Below are 18,780 nucleotides of genomic sequence, written 5' to 3'. Positions count from 1 at the left end.
AAGTCCAACAATATGCTGTATACAAGAAACACATTTAACTCATAAAGACATTCATAGGCTGAAAGTCAAAGGATGGAACACAATACTACATGCCCCAACACCTTAGAAAAAAGTAGGGGTAGCAATCCTATTCTCAGACAGTCTCAACTTCAAACCAAGCATGATCAAGTGAAATAAAGAAGGCCACTATATACTGGTTAGGGGAAAAATTCAACAGGAAAAGGTATTTCATAAATGTTCATTTATACAGAGAAGCATATTGGTGGACATGTGACATTGTAGCCTTTACACATAAAGGTGTCTATCACTCACTATGCTTTTAACATATAACAAATGATGCTACCTTCTACCTTAGTTACATAGAATGCATTTGGGAAGACTTCAGTAAATTTCCTCCACAATGAAATATCTCTCTCTTAAGCCATGTTATTTTTTTTTTGAGTAGTGGAAACAGTTAAAACAGTGCTAACATAGCAAAGCATGTGATGTGGGTATGATTCCTATAATAGCACCAGGGTGGCAGCTACAGAGACAATCTATGCTGTGACCAGAGGCTAAATTGTGAACATCTGCTATTCAATTTGTAACATTCGATGGCTGAACACTGGTGACCAAGGGGACAGGCAGACAAGATAGTTGCCTCTGCATGCTATTGGCACTAAACAGTGATTCACAAATACTTAATTTGATGCTTTCTCTGCAGGGCACAAGCAGATGCCTTCACGTTCTTGTAGTCCACTGGTTAGTGAGCCTATAACTAAGAGCTATTGAGCGGGAACATTCAAGTTGCTTCTGGTGATCACTATAAGGAACCAAGCCACGCTGGTTGTGGTGCTATATGCCTGTAATCCCAGCTATTTGAGAACCCAAAAATGGACAAAGGCAAGTTTGAGGCCAGCCTGGACAACTTAGCAAGACAATGTCTCAAAATAAAACTTAAAAAGATTAGCTGAGGATGTTGCTCAATGTTTCTTGAGTTCAAGCCCCAGTAATACACATGCACAACATATACAATCTAGGCAACTATAATATTCAAATTTTGGATCTAATAATTTAAAACCTTGGGCTTTCTTTGCCAGTTTACAAGTTACTACTGGTAACTCCCCACAATTTTAACATGGCAACACTAACATAACTGGTAACCTGGGTGTCAGTAGACAAGTAACCCATGACTGATATAGAGTCCACACTTGAATTCTTATAAAATCTTTTGAGGGCTGGGGAGATAGATCAGCAGCATAAGCACCTGCCTGGTAAGCAAAAGGGTCCTGAGTTTGATCCCTGGTACCAAAATATATCTTACAGTAGAATGGTTCATTTTAGAGAATGCTTTTATAAGTAGTCATTTAATGCATGAAGTTTTTTTTTTTTTTTTACCAATCTTGATCATAATTTCATACTTTTTTGGTTTTGTTCACATCTCATAATAAAGAAGTGTCCCTTGCTGCTTGCTCTGGCGTACATAATTGAGATGGTTCAGTGCCATTTGTTTTCAGAGGAGCAACTTCAAAGTGAGGGAAGGCACTTTTCATTCCTGGAGAAAACAAGAGGTATTGTTAAATATGAGAAAAGGATACAGTTCTCTTTGCTGGGCTGTCATATTGTTTACACTTAACAGAGTCAAGGACACATTTATTTCTGCAACATAAGGCAGTAGATCTCTGGATAAGATGACTTGATGCCATTTTGGATTTCTCTGCCTGAAAAGGCCACTGGTTCACCACTGCCTCAAGGACAGACCTAAACTCTCTAACCTTTGGCTTGAACTTCCATGGCCAGGTAATTTCCCCTCACCCACCTCCCACTCCAGCAGAATGAACTGTTTTGCAATTTATTCAGCCGGCAAGGAGAAACCTCTGAGGACTGTCAAGTATAGGAATTGATGTCCAAAGCTGTCTTTCAGGAAGATCACACTCATAAAGACATATAGTATAGATAAAAAGGAAGAAGAGATTTAAGGCAAATTATTGCAGTAGTTAGGGCAGGAGTGGTACAATCAGGAAAGTTATGAGAATGTAAGAAGTAGAATAGGATGGGAAAACTCTGGGACATGCACTATGAGCAATCAGAAAAAGTCAAAGATGAGTCAGGCTTTGTGCCTAGACAAAAATAGGAGGAATAGGGAGCAGGCTTTGGGTTTACTGGAAGTGGACACATTTGGTTTTGTGCGTATTAGATTTGAAGGGTCTGATAGGTACCTGGGTGGAGATGTCCTAGTGTTCTTCACAAGTGTGTTATGTGTGTATCAATGTAGAATATACATGGCAAGCTTTTTGGGAGGCAGCTAGGTGTGGTAGAGCACACCTATAATCACAGCATGGTTCGAGGCTGGGCAGGAGGATGGATTGAAAGCTTGAGCCTAGTCTGGGAAATTTAGAAAAACCCCATCTCAAAATTAAAAATGAAAAAAAGGGGTGGGGATGGGGATGTAGTTCGATGTGAAGGACCTGGGTTCAATTTCCAGTACAGAAAAAAAAACACCTCAGTAATAGCAAAACCTGGAAGAGACTTAGCCCAGGAGATATGGAAAATAGGATACAGTTACCTGTTTGAGGAGAAAGAATGGTGGTAGCAGGTGAGGGCCTACTTGGATAGAATTGTTGATGCTGGAACTCCCAAAGCATTGTATAGTATGTTAGGAACTTACTCTGTATATCAGGATAAGCAGCCACAGCACAGATTCTAACATCCACATACCTTGTAAATCCCAAAGGGCCTATTCACCCAACAATTACCCAAAATTGTAAGATGATAACATTTGTAATTATGAATAAGTTCTCATTTTCCCGTACCAAAATAAGCATCGATTTTATAATCAGGAAAAAGCATAACTTTAAAAACCTTACCAAAAAACATGTAACTGTAAAATAGCAGCAGAAGAATATTGTTCATTTTCTTACCTGCATTTTTTAGGGTATCTGATGTTTTGCTTTTTTCTTTATAATTCTGCATGGGTAATATTCAAAAGAAAAATATGCATCAGTAATTAAGCTCCTAAAAAGAGACTTTTGGCTACTTCAGAGCAATCAAATTAATACAGTACCATTCCCCAAACCCTGCCTCTCTCCTAAGCACTGGTTTCAATGTAATCCGTATCATCAACCTCCTTATTGATATCTCTCACAGGTACGTAAATCTCATTCCAAATCAAGCCTGTGTACATAATGTTTCCAAACTTGTTTCTCCTCTTTTATTCCTTATATTCGTTACAAGTATGGCAATCTACATCGTGGTCCATTCTAAAAAGCTAATCATTGTACTTAAGATAGGACCAATCCAACCCAATCTAATGCTTACTGGGCATACTGTATGGAACTGAAATAAGATATATAATTGATGACCTTAAGGAGCTTATCATGCAGTAGAATAGAAAAATATGACAAAGTATAATGAGTTCTGAGATAGAGGTAAGTCTGAGTACTACGGGAGCCGAGAAAAAAGATATCTCATTCATCGAAACCCATACATAAAAACTGAAACAGCATTATCATTCTAACCATGGATCCTGACTTGTCAACTTTATTAGCTTAAGAAACTACCTACAGTCCATTTTGTATCTGTGTATTCAAAGTGGTTAGGATAGATATATAGTTGCATTCTCTTAATGAATAGAATGATTTGTTCTAATGGTGTTTATAAATAGGATCTCAAGTCCGCATCTTGTACAGCAATTAACCACTAAGAAGAATATATGCAGTGTGTTATTTGTTGAATCTGTACTTCTGATTTGATTTGAAACTGTCTCATTGTTATCTGTTTATCAATAAAATTTTGAAAAAAAAAAGAAACTACCTACAGATTAGTAAAGCACACGCCTGTGTGTGTGGGTCATGGAGGCATAGCCTTGGGTACTATATGGCCTCTCACCAGTTCTTCTGACTCTATCACCCTACTCTGCTTCCTGGCAGCTATGATCTAGGCAGCTTTGCTCTGCTGTATCCTTCTGGCAGCCAACCATGGACAGAATCCCCATAAACTATGAACAGAGTAAACCTTTCCTCCCTTAAGTAGTTAGTGTCAGATACTGTGTACAGCAATGGAAAAGCTAACTAAAATAGTAATGAATTATCACCAGGACCATCATCATTTTTTTCTCTATATCCACACACTATTGCGTCACCAATGGAGTACTGCTCTGACACAAAGAAGGATGAATTTACATTATTTGTAGGAAAATGCATGTACATTTGGCATTAGACAACGCTAAATGAAATAAATCAGATACATAAATTTAAATATCACATGGTTTCTCTTATATAGGAAATGCAAAACATGAATAAAGAGCAAAATAAAAGCTAACAGAAAACAAGGAGATAGATCTTTCATGAAGGAGGAAAGAGGGGAGAGGAAAGGGGTGAAAAGAGAATTAAGATGTGTTATGTACATGTCTCAACTCCCCAAGATGAATGTAATTATTCTGTGCTGCATGCGTGTATAGTACAAATAAAAAGAAAAACAAGCAGTTTGACTCTGAATTATCTTGAGTCTGTGGTCCCTCACCCTAATTGCCACTGCCTTGGTTTGAGCTCCTACATTTTATCTGGGCTATTCCAGCAGACTTGAAATTATCTTACCTCTGACATTTTTTGTCTCTCTCATCTATCTCATACTGCAACTAGATTATCTTTTTTTTTTTTTTTTGGAACCGGGGATTGAACTCAGGCCCTTGCACTTGCCGGGGAAGCGCTTATTCCACTGAGCCATCTCCCCGGCCCCAGATTATCTTTTTTGAATCCAAAACTATTCTTTTTTTCACATCCCTACGGAAAATCCTCCAGTGGCTCCCTGTCACTGAGGAGATGCTTTAGCAAGGGATACAAGGCTCTGGTTTCAACTTCCATTTCCATTTTCATTTTTGATAACTTGTTTGGCTATCCTGGCTCACAATACCATGCTGTCATTTATACTTTTGCTCATCTGCAGTCACTACTTCACTGCATTCATAATACATTAATCTGGAAACTTCTTAGATTTTAAGACTGAATTAATTCAATTACATTTACTTTAATAAAGCCTTTTAGACCTCTCTAAGCAAGATTAGTCTCTTGGTCATCTGCAGGCCCATTGCATGTTGTACAAATCAAAACTTCCCTTTCATTTTACTGTAAGGACTTTCATTTATGTGTGTCTGACCTTGAGAGAGGGACTTTTTTGTCTTTGTATTCTATGTCACTTATTTTCTCCTTTCTCTTCTTTCTAGTTTAGCACAGCATCTGGCCCACAACAATGTTGGCTGTTATCATCATATGTTTAACTTCATTTCTGCTGAGCTACATGGTACACATAGCATGAAGCTGATTCAATAACTGCTTTCCCAGGGAGACTTAAGACCTGTGTAGGATCCCATGATTCCATGATTTCTTACCTGTAAGTACCAAGCCAGTGAAGGAGTTACCTTTTTTCTTTTTTTCGCAGTACCAGGGATTGAACTCATGACCCCGTGCTTTCCAGGCAAGCATTTATTCTATTGAACTATCTCCCTGGCCCCCTGAAGGAGCTATCTTATAGAAATAAAAGTTGATTTGATAAACTAATGATTAATACAAAACATATGAAATGTACAACTTTTTACCTTTTGTTCTGCTGCGTTATTTTGTACATCCTGCTTACAGGGTAATAAGGGTGATAATTTTTGAGCACAAGCACAAATCTTGTTATTAGTTTTAGGAAAGTAAAGAGACCCTAAAAATAAATAAAAGGAAAATTGTGTAATCTTAAAACAGTAATTACAATTGAAGTCTAATAAACTGCAATATTTAAAAATGTATCATTTTCACTTTTGACACACAGAAACCCATGGAACCAACACCACAATCACATTTCCATCACCCCCTCAATTTCCCTGTGCTCCTTCATAGTTCATCCTCCAGACAACCATACACCTTGCTATAATAAGTTAGTTTCCACTTCCAAGAATGTCATATACATGGAATAACACAGGATGTGCTTTTTTGCCTAGCTCCTCTCATTTGGGATGATTATTCTGAGATTCATTCATATTGACATGTGTACTAACAGTTTATTGCATTTGTTACTGAATAGATTTCTATGTTATGTATTGTTAAAAGGCATTTAGATTTGTTCCTAGGTTTGGTCTATTACTAATAGTGCTGGCATGAACACTGCTGTGCCGCTCCTTACATGGACATATATTTTGACTTTTAGGTGGCACATACTTAGGAGTGGAATAATAGGATCATATGGTAGATGTAAATTTAACTTACGTCTGTCTTCCACTGTAATTGTGTCATTAAATTTTCACCAGTAATGTAAGAATGCACTAGTTGTTCCATATCCTTTCAAATAGTTGGCATGATCTGTTATTTAAATTCCAACCATTCTGTATTTTTTTTTTGCGGAACCGGAGCTTGAACTCAGGCCCTTGCGCTTGCCAGGGAAGTGCTTATTCCACTGAACCATCTCCCCATCCCCCTGTAGTGATATCTTATTGAGCTTTATTTGCATTTCCTTAATGACTAAAGATGTTAAACAGCTTTTCATGTTCTTATTTACCATCTGTATATCTTCTTCAGTGAAATTCTGATCGTGCTTTTTCCCTGCTTTATTAGGGTACTGTATGATATATATTTTCTACATTTTACATATCTTTACAATGAGCATGCCTTCAAGGCATATGTCTGGGGACCCATAGTAATATTTGGTTTGGAAGCTGGAGAACTGTGAAACCACCATTGTGCAACCAGGCCACTGATTCACAAATTTTCACATTTTGTGTCTCCTTAAGTTCCCCTTGCCTCAGTTTTACAGTGGCATTTACTTTGGTGCGAGGAGGGGCTAGAGGCCCTTCTAGGGATTAGAATTTGTAACACGAGGGATGCTATGACATATATGTAGCATCTGCCATCCAAAAATAGGATTACAAGGCAAGACAGTAAGCCTTGCAAGCCATGCAAGTGTCTCAAGATCTTCCCTAAATATTACCTTCCCTTGATCATTTTTCCTAAGTCTGGAAAACTTGGAAAATTCTTTAGTATACTGTATGTAAATACTTTTGTTCACCATTAGGAGTTATCTGGGGCCAGAAAGAAAGGGAATATAACTGAGGAAAGTTACTTTAAAAAAGTCATTTCTTTTTTTTTTAAATTTTATTTATGTGTGTGTGTGTGTGTGTGTGTGTGTGTGTGTGTGTGTGGCCAACTCAGCCCACCAGGGGGCGGGGCTGGCTGGCATGTGGTGCTGGGGGATTGAACCGCGGTCCTTGTGCTTTGCTAAGCTTGTTCTAAGTAGGTGCTTTAGACCACTGAGCCATCTCACCAGCCCCAAAAAAGTCATTTGTTTAGCAGCACAGAAGTGGTGGGGAAATGGAAGGGCAGTGGGAGAGACAGAAAGGCGGGAGAGTAAAGAAGTCTAATTTGGTTTCCCATGTGCCTTGCTCTGAGTCTTGACTAAGTGAGGTTAACATGGTGAGCCACAATGGATTCACCACTCTACCCTCCATTTAGGATTCTAGAAAGAGATCTCTTTGGCCACTGTCACACTTGCCTCTTCCTTCTCACTTGGGCTACCTTTGTACCACCGTGTGGTTAGGTACAGCAAGGTTTTCTCTGAGATTTTACTTTCCTAGGCTGTTCTCTGTTCCCATATGGTGTTAACATGGGCCAGACAGGGATAAGAGTCTGGCTGAGGAGCTGGCTATTGGGAGTCACTGTGTGGGGGATGAGGACTGTATCTTAAGTATTATGAGGCAGCACCCAGCATAGAGTTGGGGGGGCAAGTATCTACTAAACCAGGGAGACCAAAGTGTGGGTCATGAACTGATGGAAGACTTTAACTATGAATGTCAACAGGTAAGGCACTCTCAGAGTGGACAGGGACACCTCTTTGGAGGTGAGGGGAGACAGAGGACATTTCATTCAAACACTGTCTCTATTTTGCCTCCATGAGATGGAAGTCAATGCTTCCCAAACATTAATGTATGCAGGAAGTGCGCAGGGGTCAAAACATCTGGAGTGGGTACTGACAATCTAATTTCTAACAAGCTTCTAGTGATGCCCAACTGCTAACCCCTAGAGGAGTAAGTGCATCAGCCACACTTCTTGCCTCAGACACATAAACACCATATTTGGGAAAGAAATAGAAAGGTGGAGGTTCCTTGAAAGTCTGAGCCATTAGGGGGTCCAAAAAGGTTGAATCTGGAGGAATTTATTAGAAAAATCAATAGCTGAGCTAGAAAGCAAAAGGAAAAAAACACACTTTGATGCAGTAGGTAGTACTGGTTCTCCATGGGTGAAGGAGGCCTACTTGAGAAGTGGGTGGAAATGTTAAAATGACAACAGCCACTAATCAGTTGGCCTTTTCTAAAAGGAACAAGAGAACAAGAGTGGGCAATACCCACTGCTGCAGAAAAATATGTCACAGAATAAAATATTTCTGCTGCTAGTGAAGTGATGCAAGTTACTGTAGGTCTGCAAAGACCAGAGCCAAATGAAAGGCAGGATAATGAGTGAGAGCATTGGCAGGGTGACCCACTAGGTACCTGGGGCCCCAGGCTCTAGAAATAGAAGCATGTGCATTCATCAATCTGTAAGGTAAAGCATGAGATGTGGGTAAAACCTCCCTAGTAGGCAGAACTGCTGAGCAAAGAGTGGCACAAACAGGCTCAGGATAAAGAAATGTCTTGGGATCTTGTTGGGTACAGAAAAGTAGAAAGGTTAGGAGCAGGAGCTATGGGAAAGGTAGGGTTCTGAGCTGTGCTTGGAGAGTTGTCAGCTGAAAAATGTGGACTACTGTTTTCATAGGAGAGTGGAGACAGTGCCACCCACTGAGCAATTATTAGTCTAATCTAGAGAGCAGTAAAGGCTGAGGCATTGTTGGTAAGCATTATGCAAAATCCATCATTTGATTAAAAAAAAGGGCAGGGAATTTAACACAGTGCCTGCTTGGCAAGTGTGAGGTCATGAGTTTGATTCCCAGGACTGAAAAAAAAATGATTAAAAATAAAAAGGACAGAGGATGCATTGTAAATAGAAAAGGTCATTATCCAATAGCAGTATTTCTACAAAGCACTAATTTCTAATCATAATATTTTAATTATGTTTTAGTTCTTGACGTCCTTGTGTTTGCTGGACATTGGCAGTGTAATACATTTTCTTTAACTGTGCGATGGAAACTTAAAAAAAAAGATGTTTATTTAAACAGTGGAGACGACAAAAGTATCCCAGATTGATTCTATTTATCATTTCATGCCCAATAAGAGAAGAACCATATGCCAATGGAATTGAAGGGGACAGTCAGTGGTTCTCAATGGGAGGCAATTTTGTTCTCCAGGGAACATCTGGAAATGTCCAGAGACATTTCTGATTTGCACAAATAGAGCAGGGGTGTTTCCGGTAGTGGCTAGAGGCCATGGATGCTGTTACACATCCTATTCTACCCAGAACGTCCCCACAAAGAAAGGGTTCCATGTCCTCAAGTGCCAATAGTGCCAAGGTTGAGAGACCTTACGAGATGTGATGGGGGAGAAGGACAACAGGATTTATAAAATTACCTGTGTACTTAAAGCTATACTTTAGCTCTAACAAGACAGAACTGTCTTCTGGGAGAAAGGAAAAACCACATCCTGCTCAAGGAAAGCATGGCTTTTTTCCCATACAGGATGTAGAGCAGTGTAACAACTGCTGGAGACACTGCAGGTCACAATACCAATAACCTGTGTAATACTGTGGCCTTTAGTTTATATCTTTCTCAGAAGGGATTTGGGATGGCCCAGTATAGGATGCCTGTCTGAAACATTCTTATCACTACAAGTGCAAGTCTGTTGTTGTGAAGGATCCATTGTCTCAGAGGCAGAACACCATAGCTACTGTTCTATGGAACTGAGCTCCAAGATTTTCCTCCCGATCCCTCTTCCAGAAAAATTTCATTCTGTCTTCTCCATATTCTCTATTCTTACTTGCTCCCATCTTTATTTTTTATCTTTATTTTTAAGACAGAGTCTCACCATGCAGTTCGGGGAAGCCCTGTGCTCACTTTTGTAGCACCTGGGCTGGTCTCCAACTCCTAGTGAATCTCCTGTCTCAACCTCCTGAGTGCTGGGATTATAGGCATGATCGAACTCTGGACCTTGTACTTGCCAGGTAGGTGTGTATGCCTCTGAGCTTTCTCCCCAGCCCCTCACGCCTCCTTTTAAAATGTCCTTTTGCATGCATTTTCATTTAACAAATATTTTATTTTCCGGGTTTCTTTTTTCCTTCCTTTTTTCCTTCCTTTTTTCCTTCCTTCCTTCCTTCCTTCCTTCCTTCCTTCCTTCCTTCCTTCCTTCCTTCTTTTCTTTTTTTTTTTTTTTTGTACCAGGAGTCAAACTCAGGACCTTAAGATTGCCAGGCAGGTGCTCATGCCACTGAGCTTTCTCCCCGGCCCAGTGTCATTTTTATTGCCTTCTTATAAACTTCTTGTTTTTAAACTTCTCTCTCTTTTGTTTCCTTTCTTTCTGTCTTTTCTTTCTGTTTTTTTAAAAATGTACTTTACTCTTACTGGTCCTTTCTTGCTTATAAAACTTCTTTCATTTTATTTTTTATTTTTCCATTTTTATTTTCTTATTTTAGGTCTGGTTAAATATATAAAGATATACAAATATATAAAGACTATAAAGATGGAGAAGAGAGACCTCCTTTCTACATTTTGTACCTCTTCCAGGATCCCTCCTTCCCTCCATTTCTGTTTCTGTGCCTGTTTGCACGCCCGCTCACCTCTTCTCCTTCCTTCCTTCTTAGCCTATATTCCCTTCTATTTGCTAGCCCACTTTAAAAATTTCTTCTTTTTCTCTCCCTATTTTTATAATCTAACTTTTTAACGAGTTCATTTTTAAAAATCAGTGCATTCATACCCTCTCTTTCTATCTCTGTCTTATAACACCCTTCTCTCTAGTTGTCATTTATGCATCCATCTATCTTATTTTACTGTACTATTTTAAGGGACTTGCTTCTTGTAGGTTATCTGTCTTTCTCTGCTGTCCATGACCATACTTCACTTCTATAGGAACTCCTACTTTTCAAGCAATCCACCTCATTTTGTTTTTTACCTTTCCAACCTGCGTCTGTTGTCTTCCTACTTCTTTTGACACTCCACCCCTGGCTTGGTTGGTTTATAACTTCAGCTTTGACCTGCCTTTCCTTAGTGTGTGCATGGGCCTGTGTGTATTTCTCATCTACTTCCCTCCCTCCCACCTCTTACCTGCTTTCCTTCCTACTCCTTTCTCTCTCTCTCTCTCTCTCTCTCTCTCTCTCTCTCTCTCTCTCTCTCAAATAGTCCCTCTTTCAAAACATTTTTTCCTCTCTTTCTTTTTATCTCAGTACTATCTTTTTTTCTGCCTTTCCTTTAAAATTTTCTGTCTAGGAGTAGCTATATTATTTTTAAACAAGTGTATTTCAAGCCAAAACTGATCAAAAGAAATAAAAAATGTCACTATATATTGGTTAAGTGGAACAGTGTAATAGGAAGGTATAACAATTACAAACATGTATGCACCAAACACCCAATATCATAAAACATGCAGTATTGGACATAAAAGATCAGATAAATATCAATACTACTATAGTGGGGACTTCAATACTCTGTCACAAATAGTTCAAACAGACAAAAAATAACAAAAGAATATCAGATTTTAATCAAATCTTTGACCAAAATGATTTAATAATTACCTACAGTGTTTAACCCATCAACAACAGAATGCACATTATTTTCAGGAGCACATAGAACTTTCTCCAAAATAGACCACATACTAGCTAAAAAAGCATGTTTAATTTAATGTAAATAAATCAAAATTATCCCATGCATATTATCAGATCATAGTGTAATGAAACTAGAAACCAATGGCAAAAGAAACCACAGGAACTATGCAAACATTAAATACTATACTCTGGAATAATTAATAGGTTACACAAGAAATCAAGGAAGAAATTAGTTCCTAGAATTAAATGCTGTGTACTCCCAGTACAATGTACTCCAGAACCTAACAGACACAATGAAAGCAGTCCTAAGACAGGTATTTAAAGCTGCCATATGAATGTCCACATCAGAAAAAGAATGAGCGCAAATAAATAACCTAATGATACACCTCAAGGTACTAGAAAAAGAACAACAATATAAATGCAAAAAATAGAAGGGAAAAAATTATAGAGTAGAGCAGAAATTAATGAAATTGAAACTAAAACATGAAATGATAAATGCATTTATCTTCATGACTATTATGTATTATAATACTGCCTTCCCAAGGCTAAGTGAATGCAAAATGAAGGAAGTAATTAAATAGAAGAGAATAAGACTATGTAAATCTGAAGGCCTGATAATTCACTAGAATGTTCCCTATACATGATACAAATTTACTTATCATAGAAGTTTTTCAGAAGTATTAGCTTCCTTGACTTTTATGTGTGTATTTTTTAGCCCACTACACTTCTGAATTTGGTTATTAATTCTAGGAGTCTTAGGTAGAATATTTTGGGTCTTCTGAGGAACATGTCTGCTGCAAATAATCATATTTTGACTTCTTCCTTTCCTCTATGTGTCCCTTTCTTTCTAAATCCATATATCTGTTACCATTTACTAAATGAAAATCAAAATGAATCAAAGATTTACATATTCAAATAAAAACAGTTAACCTAGTGGAAGATAAAATAGGAAAAATTCTTGAAGACATAGGTATAGGTGAGAGCTTTCTGAACAGAACACCAATTGAATTTTAAGAAACTACCTGAAGAGTCAACAAATGGGATAGTATCAAATTAAAAAGCTTCTAAACATCAAAGAAAGAACCAACAGAGTGAAGAGACAACCTACACAATAGGAAAAAAATTTTACCAGCTATTCCTTAGACAGAGGAGTAATATTTTTAATTTTTAAAAAAATTTTATTTATTCATTTGTGTGTGTGTGTGTGTGGCCAGCTCAGCCCACCAGGGGGCGGGGCTGGCTGGCATGTGGTGCTGGGGATTGAACCGCGGACCCTGTGCTTTGCAAAGCTTGTTCTAAGTAGGTACTTTAGACCACTGAGCCATCTCACCAGCCCCAATATTTAAAATATGCAAAGAACTCAAAAAATTAGATCCCTCCCAAATAAAAGTGAGAAAGTGAAATGAAAGGACACTTCTTAGGAGAAGAACAAGTGGGCAATAAATACATGAATAAATGTCTCTGGTTATTAGAGAAATAAACAACTCTCAGATTCCATCTTCCTCACAGGATGAAAGGAAATTTTTCCATTGTTAGTGTGAAAGTAAACTAGTAGGACCATTACAGAAATCCCATTTGACCCAGCTATTCTCGCAAAGGAATTAAAGACATTATATTACAGTGATACATTACATGCCTGTTTACTGAAGCACAATTCATGACAGCTAAATCTTGGAAGCAGCCTATATGTCCATCAATAGATGAACAAATAAGGAAAAATCTATGGTATTCATATCCAGTGGCTTTCTACTGCGCTCTAAGGAGAATGGCTGTGCCTTTAGATCATAATGTCAAGTGAAACACATCAGGCACACACGCTTATGTACTGCATGATTTCGCTTAGGAGAGGAATCCAAAATATAAATAAAGAGCCAAGTAAAAACAGGAAACAGGTGGAAAGACCTTTCACAAAAGAGGGACCAAAAATGGGGGGAAGAGGGTAGAAAGAGGCAGGGGATGAAAAAGGAATCAAGATGTGTTGTGTACATGAGCCAACAGCCCAAGATGAATGTAACTATTATGTACTGCAAACCTGTACAGTACTAATGAAAATTTTAAAGTCATTTCAAAGAAGATATATAGATAAAAAATCAGAGCTGAACATTAAAATAGAACTATAAAATTCTGTCTACATATCAATTGACCTATCAGCCCTACCTATCTACCTACCTACCTACCTGTTTACCATACATTACTATTTTAGGCTACTTTGGACCAATGCCTTTTGGATCTTGTCCTATGCCCTGCATGCCCACCCTTCCTTCTTGCTTCTTCTGTTCCTTCCATCCTGCCTGTTTGCCCTTTCTGCTTGTGCTCCACTCTTTTATTATCTCTTTCTTTGTGTCTTTTCTTTCTTGCCTCATATTTGGCTTCCTATCTTTTTTTCTTTGCTCCTTCTGTTCTATCTCTAACATTCTTCCACTCATTTCTTTCTTCCCCATACCTCCTCAGTTTTTTCCACACAGTCATTCCACTCTCCCTCACTTTTTCCCTCCTACATTCCTTCTTTCTTGTCTCTATTTCCTTCTATCACTTCTACTCTTCTTCCCCTTCTTCCTTTCATTCTTCTTTGCTCTATTTTACGACTTTTTAAACTTTTGCTTTGTACATTTTTATCTTTACACTGTCTCGTTTTCAAAATCAGCTCTTCCAATCTACCAGTTTCCCCACCTACCTACACTGCCAGCTATAGTTATCAAACCCCAATTCTTCTGTCTGCTTTTTCCTTTCGTTAGCTGACTTTTTATCTCCCACACATCCCACAATGGCACTTGATTTTGTTACTGACTTCTCTTATTTTCAGTTCTTTTTTTTTTTTTTTTGGCAGAACCAGGGATTGAACTCAGACCTTTGTGCTTGCCAGGGAAGCACTTATTCTACTGAGCCAAATCCCTGGCCCATATTATTTTCAGTTCTTCTTCCACCTCTTCCCTAATGATTTTTCCTTTGTAAGTTCTTTTTCTCTTACTTCTTGTTTATACTCTCCCTTCCTCCACCCAAGTATGACCCAGTGTCCTGCATGTGCTAGGCTACCGCGGAGGGCTAGGCATATCCCTATCCCTCTGTCTTTTTAAATAAAGCTGCTCTCTTACTTCCATCCTTCCTTTACTCTGAAGTTATTCAAAAGTTGCCTCTACCTCTATTTTCTAAATGCCCTCAGTCTATACTTTATTCTAGTTTTAGCTGAGTTCTTTTTAGTATTTTTTGCATATTATTTTAAATTTTAATTTATGGTGGGCTTTCTACTAAACTCAATGCTTCCCACATGCTAGGCAAGTGCTCTCCCCTGAGCCATGTTCCCAGCCTGATTTATTTCCCTCTCTCCCTCTCTCCCTCTTTCCCTGGCTGCTGCCATTGCCATCTGCAAGTAGCCCGCAGTAGCTCTTCCTTTAAAACTTCTCTCTGGCTCTCATCTTCACATTCCATTTTTATTTTATGAATTCTTTCTAGCCTAATCCTTTAAAAAATTCTTCAGGGTGGGGAAATAGCTTGGTCGTCTAGTGCAAGTGCAAGGACTGGGTTGGATCCCTGGTACCGCATGCTGTGCTGGCCCCAAAACCCCGGGCGCACCATGCCAGTCACTGGAACTGGGCGTGGTTGTGCACGCCAGTAATCCCAGCACTGGGGATGCTGAGACAGGAGGATCACTATGAGTACAAGCTGCACGGCAAGACCCTGTAGCAAATTTAAAATTAAAAAAAAGTTCTTCAGTTTTGTCACCCTCCTATCTCATCTCACTTCTTCACCTGCCATGTTAAACTTTTTTAACCCTTGCTTATAGTTCTTTCTCTGTTCTGTAACTCATTCTTTTTTTTTAAAACTAGACTCTACTTAAAGTGTGTTCTAACTACTTACACGTATGTGTATTTTCAGTCATTACTTGTCAAGCCAGTCATCTCATAGACATATTTTCTGTGCTTTAAAAATTTTTTTCTAAAGTCTCACCCCTCATATTTTTTTTCCTGTTCCCTTTTCTTTGCTTCCTAGAATCAAATATATGGCCAGTACAATATACCCCAGAACCTGCTGGCCACAATGAAAGCAGTCCTGAGAGTGACTTTTCAGTCTCCTATATGAATGTGCTTTATTTTTTGTTTGTTCTTTTAAAATCCACATCTATTGGTTTGTCTGTCCTTCATGGCTCTTTCTGTCTTTTTTTCAATTGAAGTCTTCTTCTTAAACCTCCCTCCACTGTAGTTAATTTTTTAGAGTCCTCTTTTTCAAACATCACAATCACATTCCCTCTTTTTAAAATTTCCTTTTTCCTACTGCCTCATCCTTTTAAAATTTCCTTCCTTCCTTTCTATTCATCTATGACTTTTGTTCTATCACTTGTTGTCTTCCTCCTTTTTTCTCTCAATTCCCTTTCTCACTCTCCATCCTTCTGCCATTTCTTCTTCTCTCCCCTTTGCCTTTTTCCTTCCCTCATTCCTTTTTTTTGAGGTAGGGTCTCGCTATGCAGTTCAGGCTAGCCTCAAACTTGCGGTGATCCTCCTGCCTCAGGCTGCAGTGCTGGGATTCAGGTGTGTGCCACCATATCTGGTCCCTCTCTCCTTTTATCTCCCTCGCTGTCCCCTCTCTCCTACCCCACATTGCCCTCTGCCCCCTCCCTTTCTCCTTCTGTCTCTCCCTTCTTTTAGCTTTTGTGGGTTCCTTCTAACTTTTAGAAATTACCTCTGTCAGTGCACAGTTGCACTAGAATCTCACTGCTAACTTGAGTTCGATCCCTGGTTCCACCAGAAAAAGAAAAAAAAAAAGAAAAGAAAAATAAAAAAGAAACTTTTCAAAAATAAACAAACAAAAAACAAATCTCACTGCTGTTCTTTTCCAAGCCTCTCTCCCACAATCACACTCTCTCTTTTATTTTCTTATTTTTCTATTAGCTCCTCCATTTGAAACATTTTTCTGTCCTTCCTTCCCTCTTCCCTCTCCTTTCGTTTTCTTATTAGCACTTTCTAAAAATTAAGTTTATTGATACATTTTAGACATAATGATCACACTCATCATAGGGAATCTGTATCTGTACAGCTTCAGTTTTCCTCATTCCTCTCTCCTGCCTTCAACCCATCTTCCCTCCATACTTACAAATCTTTATTTCTATTTTATCCTTTTCCTATTTTTTCTTTTCCCTTTTCCCTCTTTTTTGCTTTCCTTTCCCCCTTCTTTTTCACACATGCCCTTTCCTTAATTATGTTGTACAGGTTTATCTTTAAAAACTTTTTTTTTCTTGTTCCTTTTTCTTTCCTATTTCTTTTTTGTCTCTTTTATTGGCTTTTAACCTTTCTTTCTCCTTCTCTGGCTCTTCTCGTTTTACTCTTTTTTTATTCATATTTTTTTCTATAATTTCCTGCAATGTCTTTTGTACTACCTTTTCCTTTTTGAGTCTGTATTATCTATTATTTAATGTTACTGTATTTTTAATTTTCCTTATTGTACAATTTTTATTTTTTTCTTACACATTTCTTTTTTTTGTGTTTCCCCACTTTTTGTCTCACTTGTTTTATTTCTATATTTTCTTCTATTACTTTGCTCACTGCCTTTTTCTTTCCTCTTGCTCCTACTCCCTACTTCCTGCTGCATTCTTCCTTTTCTTTCAGTTTATATTCATTGTCCTGCTTCTGTCCTTTTAAAGTCTTTGCTCATATATCTATCTTAAATATCTGTTTTTTTTAAATCGACTTTTCACTTTTAATCCCTCTGTCAGTCCCTCCTGCCCCCAGGAACATCTTGATGTTTCCCCAAAGCCTTGTGCTCATAGGTATGACTTTTGGCAGGTGATTCGATTCTGGGGGCTACAGCTGACTTGTATTCAGAAGCGATCCTGGTCAGAAGAGCTGGGGTCCTGAGGGCATGACCCGAAGGGTGCATCTCTCTTCCTGGCTCCTCCCTTGGCTCTCTCTGCTTCCAGATCACCAGGAGCTGAAAGCTAATTCTCTTTGGTGTGCCTGTGCCAAGTTATGCTGCCTCAGAGCCCGCGGACTGTGAGCTCAAATGTGAGCCACAATAAACTTCTCTTCCCTTAGCTGTAGGTGTTGTGGATTTTTTCCCAGCAAGGAGAAAAGTAACTTAGACACCTACTGATTTGGGTCTCACTACTAGATCTGACTCTAGTGATCCGCCTGTTTACACCCTCCCAAGAGCTGGGATTACAGGTACACGCCACCGCGCCCAATCTCAACTGCTGTGTCAGCACATCCCGGGGGCAGGACGGGTATGGCAGGCTCCTGCACCTGCTTGCAGGCGGTTGAATCCGCTGAGCTATTTCGCTGGCCCTTGTTCGTATATTTTTAACTGTGTCTTTCTTGCACCTATTCCTTTGTGACCTCTTTTCTTTGCCTGCCTGCCTTTCTTCCTCCTCCCTGTCCCCACTTCTTTCTGTGCTACATTTTTCTTTGTTGTCATATCTGCCCCCTGCCCTAACTACCTAATTCTAAGCTTACATGTGTATTGTATTCTACTGGCTTCTTCTGTTCAATTTTCTTTCCTTCATCTTCTGTTTAAATTTCATTCTTTATTTCTTTTTGTACTATCTATTTGTACTGCCTCTTCCTTTCGAACTCTTATTCTAATCTTTTCTATTCCTTACTTTGTGTATATGTGCATGTCTTTTTATAACCTGTAAAAACTTCCTTCTCTTTCACCAGCTTGCTCCTTCTATATTTTAAATAATCTTTTCTTATTGGTTCTTCATTTACATTTTTTTAATGTAATTTTTTTTGTGTGTGGAACTGGGGATTGAACTCAGGCCCTTGCGCTTGCCAGGGAAGTGCTTATTCCACTGAGCCATCTCCTCAGCCCCTAAATTAACCATCTTTTTTTTTTTCTGTACTGGGGATTGAACTTGGGGCCTTGCACTTGCCAGGCAAGAACTTATTCTACTGAGCTATCTTCCCAGCCCTTCTGTAATTTTACTTATCTTTTTTGCCTCCATTTTAGAAGTAATTTCTTTCTTAAAGTTTCTTTCCTACTTTCAATCATTTTCTTACTTGGTATTGGCTCTTCCCGCTAAACCTAGTTCACTCTCCCTGTCTTGTTTGTGTGTGCTGTCTCCTCTTACTGGACCTTTTTAAAACAGAATAAACTGGCAGTA

General features: G+C 38.7%; 1 protein-coding gene across 1 annotated transcript in view; it reads right to left on the bottom strand.

Annotated features, from left to right (window-relative positions):
- LOC111817588 (fibrous sheath-interacting protein 2-like) overlaps nt 1-18,780 on the bottom strand; it is a 46,756-nt gene that overhangs the window by 12,290 nt on the left and 15,686 nt on the right. The window contains exons 10-12 of the mRNA XM_023718837.1: nt 5,573-5,682; nt 2,901-2,946; nt 1,401-1,534 (exon numbers count right to left, since the gene is read on the bottom strand). Coding sequence (XP_023574605.1) covers nt 2,910-2,946; nt 5,573-5,682 — 147 coding nt within the window. The 3' untranslated portion in view covers nt 1,401-1,534; nt 2,901-2,909. The remainder of the gene's footprint in view (nt 1-1,400; nt 1,535-2,900; nt 2,947-5,572; nt 5,683-18,780) is intronic.

This window comes from Octodon degus, unplaced genomic scaffold (genome assembly GCF_000260255.1).
Source record: "Octodon degus isolate 3935 unplaced genomic scaffold, OctDeg1.0 scaffold00063, whole genome shotgun sequence".
Classification (NCBI taxonomy): domain Eukaryota; kingdom Metazoa; phylum Chordata; class Mammalia; order Rodentia; family Octodontidae; genus Octodon; species Octodon degus.
Note: the sequence above shows the minus strand (reverse complement) of the source record. Positions and strands in the feature narration are given on the sequence as shown.